This window comes from Microcebus murinus, chromosome 19 (assembly GCF_040939455.1).
Source record: "Microcebus murinus isolate Inina chromosome 19, M.murinus_Inina_mat1.0, whole genome shotgun sequence".
Taxonomy (NCBI): domain Eukaryota; kingdom Metazoa; phylum Chordata; class Mammalia; order Primates; family Cheirogaleidae; genus Microcebus; species Microcebus murinus.
The window spans coordinates 32,111,118-32,117,117 of record NC_134122.1 but is presented as its reverse complement, the minus strand read 5'-3'; the positions used below and the strand labels follow the sequence as shown (position 1 = coordinate 32,117,117).

Here is a 6,000-nt window from a genome sequence, read left to right as displayed (position 1 = left end):
TTCTTTACTAGAAAGGGATTAAATTCTTTAGAGAAAATAAGGCTGGAGGGGCTAGGCTTGGCTCTAATATCTACCGCAGGTCCCGGACTCTCCTTTGCGGAAAAGAGGGAGCCTAGCGCGTTCCTACCTGACACACAGCCAACGTTCTCCTCAAAAAGAAGGGATCCCGGCCTGCCTAGCAGGTAGACCTGACGCATCACGTCCCCAGATTACTCTGCCAAAGGGCAAAGCACCGTTAACTTTAACCTAGAAAATTTCAAAAGCAGCCAGCCACGCAGGGGGCACTTTGCGGCGGCGGCACGCTGGCACGGGCTCGGCTGGCAGCCGTCGGGGTCGTCCCGTGCGGGCTGCGCGGCCCCCGCCGCCCTCCGCGGGACACACGGCCCTCGCAGGCCCGCACGCGCGACCCTCCCGCCCGGCTCCTGCGCCGGCCGCGTCTCTCGCTCACGTTTCCCGCGGCCGCAACGCCAAACAGCGCCCCGCGGGGCCGCCTCGCTCCCGAGCCCCGGGCCGCGCCGCCGCGTCCCCGGCACCCCTTTCGGTTTGCTCGTCTGCTCCGGAATCACCGATCTCTCCACCTCTCTCCCCTCCCAGGCTCGGGCCTCCTCGGGCGCCGGAGCTGTCGGGGGACCTCGCGACCCCCCAGGCGCCTAGCCCCGAGCTCGAGCGCCCCGACGCGCCCCTGGGCTCGCGCCGGCTCCCAGCGCCCAGCCCGCCCTCGGCCTCCCGCGGCGCTGGGGCCCGGGCTCCCGCAGGTCGGCGCCCCTGCTGCCGCGGCCGCCCAGCCCCCGACCGCGCAGGCGGCGCGGACTACAAGTCCCGGCAGGCCGCGCGCCGCGCGTGCGCATCGGGCCGGCGCTTGAGTGGCAAGTTGTTTGTTTCAGCGAGCACCAGCTGCTCCCCGCGCCCGGCGCCGCGCGCCGCCGCTCCGCTGCCCGGCCGCTCGGCTGCTCCGCCGGCGCCGCCGCCTCGCCCGCCGCGGCCCCTCGCAACTTGGCGGGCCTCGCCTTTGTTCGGCCCGGCCCGGCCGCCGCCTCCCGCCCGGCGCCGAGCTCCCGGTCCCCGGGCCGGCTGCCCGCGGCGGCTCGGAGCCGGCTGGGCGCGGAGGGGGGCGGGGGCCGCGGCTCGCCCCCCGCCGATGAGCCGCCGCGGAGCGCGGGCGGACGATGGAACTCCACATCCTGGAGCACCGGCTGCAAGTTGCCAGCGTCGCCAAGGAGAGTATCCCGCTCTTCACCTACGGCCTGATCAAACTTGCCTTCCTGTCCTCCAAGACCAGGTGAGCGCGCGGGGACGCGGCGCCGGCCGGGGAGAGACAAAGAGGCGCACCCGGGCGGCTGTCCTCGCCGCCGCGCCTCGGAAAACAACTTCGGCCCCCGGAGCGCCCCCGCCCCGCCCCCGGGCCCGGCCGCGGCTGGCCGGCTCCCGACAGAGCCCCCCGCCTGCCCGGCCCCCGCCGGCGGCCCCTCCACCGCGGCCCCCGCCCCGACGCGCCCGCGCCCCGCCGTCCCCCGCCTCAGCCCCCTCCCCGAGATCCGGAGGGCCGGGCGGCTGCAGTGGCGAATCCGAGAATGAATGAACGAACGAACGAATGAATGAATGAATGAATGAAAAACAGGTGTGGGGACGCGGCCGAGGAAAAAACAAACTAACGCCCCCATCCCCCCATCCCTCGGTTGGGCCGGCCCCCGTCGCCACGGCGGGGGGAGGGATCGTGCTGAGCGCGGCTACCCTGAGCAGAAAATCGTAAAATCATTAGTGGGTGTTTATCTCAAGGTGCCTGCGAGCGCTGCGGACGGCGCGGGGGAGGGGTGGGCGAGGGCCGGGAGCGGCTGCGGGCCGGGGTCGCCGGGATCCTTTCTCCTCGGGGTCCTGGAAAGGGGGGCGGGGGGTGTTTTGCCGAACCGTGGAAGGGGAGGAGCAGGCGTGTTTATGGATCTGCCTTGAGGCTGGGCTTGGATGCTGCAGGGGGAAAATAGTTGAAGGCCTAGGAAGGTAAAGGGGGGGGGGGACTTGGATTTTCCCAACGCCGGTACGGGTTTGACTTTGTGAGCCCCCAGTAGGTGCTTGGAGTAGGGTTTTTGTTGTTGTTGTTCAGGGAGCCGGGAGCCCGGTGGAGTGTGAGTGCCAGCTAGCTGCTGTAACTTAAGTCCTCCGCTCGCCCACCATTGTGACTGCTAAAAGGGATGATGAAGTTGCTGCCGGTTGGTTTTTCAGGGTTTGGGGCAGTGATGGTTCTCCCTCGCTGCAAAATGAATGAATACTTGACAGGTCAAGGTTAACGTTAAAATGACAGACTCCCCCCCCCCCAGGCTGCCCCCTTTGGCGCTGAGCTCAAAGGAGCTCAGGGGACGCAGGGAAATAATTCAATCTGAGCCTGCTCTCTGCCTGTTAAAGTTCTTGCTTGGAAATCTCACTTTGATGTGTGTGTCTGAGCGGGAGCTCGGTCCGGCTATTGTTTGCGAGATGGAGCCCGATCTGCCAGTGGCATCTTGTTTACTTTCTTCTGGGGGCTGCTTGGTGGGGTTTGGAGATTTGAAATCATTGCCTTTGCAGAGCCCGTTTGCACCTTTGATTGCAAAAGGTAATTATTAAACAGGTCATTTGAAAACAAAAGCCAACAGCTCAGATTCTGAACATCCACCCCCCCCCCATACACACAAAGCCCCCTCTGGCTGTTGACACCTTCTGATCCTGTATCTAGCTGCCCTCTGCCCCCCACTCCCTGGCCGGTCTTGAGGTTCCAAGGCTGGAGGCAACAGAACGGCCTTGTTTTTCCAACCCCTGGCCCTCAGCCCTGGGCAGCCCCCTGGCTGATTTCTCGGCCACCATACAAATGGGGATGATGACTCAGGCTGCGGCTGTGCACGGGGCCTAGGTGCTGGAAGGAGGGGGCATTTGGGGGCTTGGTAGAGAAGCGGCAAAGGGCAGGCTCCCTCTGCCCTTTCCCTTTGTGGAGGGACTGGCCTTCCAGCCCTCACCCCAGGGTCTGGTCTGGAGGACTCACAGACAGGCATGGCCCGAGGTGAGCCCCTGCTGTGTCTGAACACTGGAAATCCTGATCCTCCTTGGGTCCCTCTCCCTCGGGAGCCACAACCTGTCCGAGGCCCAGGTGACCAGTCCAGTCTCAAGATGACTCAGAGGTCAAAGGTCATCTCACTTTGCCTGTAAAATGGAAATAGCACCACTTGGCCCACTGGTTTACACAGGTCTGCCCTGTGTATGGCATGGGATGACTGAGGGAAATGGTTTTTAGCAATCGTGAGGGGTAGTGGGGTGCAGATATATTATCTAAGAGATTTTCAGTAAGCCATCCAGGTGGAACTTGTGGTCCTCCTCGATGCTTCCTGTAATACCTGCCCCCAGGTAGTGACCCGTAGCCCTGTCACCCCTCCCCCAAACCTAGGTTTAGTTCAGACTATCGAAGCATTCCCCAGGGGTCTCTGTGCCACCTGTTAAAAATGTTTTCAGTCACTCTCTATAGAGTAATACCATTGGCATGGTATTCAAGGCCTTGTAGGGGCTGGATCCTGAATCCACATCTTTAGCCATTTCTCTGACAAATACTCTAGTGACCCACAAGTTACCTTATTGTTCCCTTCACACTTCTGCTTTTGTACCTGTACCTTTTCCAGCTCTGCTTCGCATACTCTCTGCCCTCCCTCCTAGTACATTCCTATTCAACCCCCGAAACCTTCTCAAACCCCCCAGCACACTGTCACTTCCTCACTCTCATGTCTCCCTGCAGTGGAGGTGTGGGGAGGGAGCAGCATCAGGAGACACCCACTCTGTGTGGGGGTACAGCTGGATCCAAGAGATGCTGAGATGCCCTGCCCCAGGGATCACAGTGCCACAGGGGGTGGGGTCAGGGAAAGAGTAGTCTAGCAGGGTAGGGAGGAGCCTGGGAGGCTCCCTGTAAGAGGTGGCCCTGGATTTTAGCTCTTTGAAGTAGGAATTAGCTGGGTGGAAAAGGGGTCCCGCCCTCTATGTATGTTCTGTGAATTAGATATTATACCTGCTTTGCAAATAAGGAACCTGGAGCTCAAAGGTTATGTGACTTGCTCAAGGTCGTGCCATAAGAGCCAGGATTTGAATCTGCATCTTTCTTACTCGAGCTCAGAGGTTTTGCTATCACAGTTTGCAAATGATGCCCAAATTGAACAGTTATGTCCAGCCCTTCTGTGTAAGGCATGCTGTTCTGAGAGGTTTGGGAGCAAAGAACGGAACTGCCGGCCTTTCTGCATTCCCTCCCACCAGCCTTGGTGGGACCTTTCATCTTCTGGGAATGCAGGGCCCTCATCACCCCCATGGAGATTTCTTCCTCTGGACCCTTGGGGCCTATCTCAGATGCTCCCTCCCTTTCCCCATCAGTTCTCAAGTTTGGCCCATGACAACATGTTTGCTTATCTTTTTCTCTCACCCAGATTATACCCCTTCATCTCAGGAAGTTTTTTATGTGTCATTTTATCCATCCCTCCCCACCACCACTGTCACCACGGCACCAGTGAGGATAAGAGTGGCCATCGATTCTGCCATATTTTACAAAAAGGTGCAGACACTAGGTTTGGAGAAGTAAGATGGCTCGCTCAAGGTCGCACCACTGGGAAGAAACAGAATTGGGATTTGAACCAGGCCCTGTCTCTGCTGCGTTTAGCACCCTGCTTTGTAGGCACTTAGTAACTGTCTGTTTGATGGATTTCCGACCCATGCACAGAGTGACCCAGATTTCAGCCAAGTATTTGCCAGAGTCTCTTACGTGTGCCCTGGGGGCTGGAAGGGACATGGCAGGCAGAATCACACCTGGCAGAAGAACAGCCTGGCGACCCTGCACCCACTCCACCGGGCATGCCTCTGGACATTGGGAGTAGCGTCTGTGTATGGCTGGAGTAGGGGGTCAGAAGGCCAGTTGAGTGTACTTACTAGCACAGAGCTAGCAGGCAAAGTCAAAGCCATCCACAGAGCATCCCATCTGCCCTGTGGTCCTGTGCCTAAGGTAACCCTGATGCTTCATAGCCTGGCTGAGGGCCACCTGTGGCCCACCTGCCTGTCTGTCCCGGCCACACCCTATGGTGTCTCCAGTCTTCAGGCCTTTGTTCCCTCTGCCTGGAAGGGTGCCCCCACCCTACCCACTTTCTTTGCCTGCACGTGCTTTTAGATTCCATTTTCACACCCCAGAGTGCATAGCTGGGCTCAGACCCTTCCTCTGGTGTGATGGGCTTAATCTCAAGAAGATGAACTGTAACCACGAGCTGTCAGCAAAGATGCTTTGGGCTGCGGATAGCAAAAAGCCATGGCTGAAACAATAAGCTTGAACTTTGCTGGGCTGCTGCAGTGCTGGGTGACTTAAAGGCTTGATGAGGTCATCAGGGACCCAGGTATTTGTCCCCCTGTGGCATGGCAGTGGAGCTTCTAGTATAATGGAGGAGCCCCAGGCATCTCAGAAGGAAACTCAGTGAGGGAAAGGGCTGTTGCCTCCACGGTGTCCCTGAGAAAACCTTTCCAGGGGCACCCCGGACCCCTGCACAGACATCCTCATCTCATTGGCTGACACTGGGCCACATGTACATGCCTCAGCCTATCACTGGCACAGGGAATGAGACCATTGTGGACCAATTAGGATTCACCACTGAAGGTGGGGCCTGCCACCTGGAGTCTTCTAGCCATAGGGAGGTGGAGGACCCAGTGGCTGTGGGTGGTGGCTGGCCGTGTGTGTGGTGTGGCAGAGGCTCCCAGTCCCATGGCTGACCTGCCCAGGGCGGGCCTGGAGGCTGACTCAGGTGCAAGGAGGTTTCTGTGCACAGACAGCTAGCTGCGTGACCCCAAATCCAGGTGGGCTCGTGGTGGCTCCCCCTCTGCCTCACTTAGCCCAACCCCACTGGAACCTGTACTACGTGTGGAGCCCCTCATTAGTGGGCCATGGCTGGCCTGGCTCAAGCCTGGGAATCCAGCCGGAGCTGGGAGGGCTTCAGAACCCGGGAACTAGTTGGAGGGGCTGCAGGT

The 6,000-nt window shown here is 59.9% G+C and overlaps 1 protein-coding gene across 1 annotated transcript in view; it reads left to right on the top strand.

The window, feature by feature from the left end:
• The first annotated feature begins 1,071 nt into the window (after nt 1-1,071).
• Nucleotides 1,072-6,000, top strand: part of CASTOR2 (cytosolic arginine sensor for mTORC1 subunit 2) — a 47,861-nt gene continuing 42,932 nt past the window's right edge. Inside the window, exon 1 of the mRNA XM_012742195.3 lies at nt 1,072-1,279. Coding sequence (XP_012597649.1) covers nt 1,167-1,279 — 113 coding nt within the window. The 5' untranslated portion in view covers nt 1,072-1,166. The remainder of the gene's footprint in view (nt 1,280-6,000) is intronic.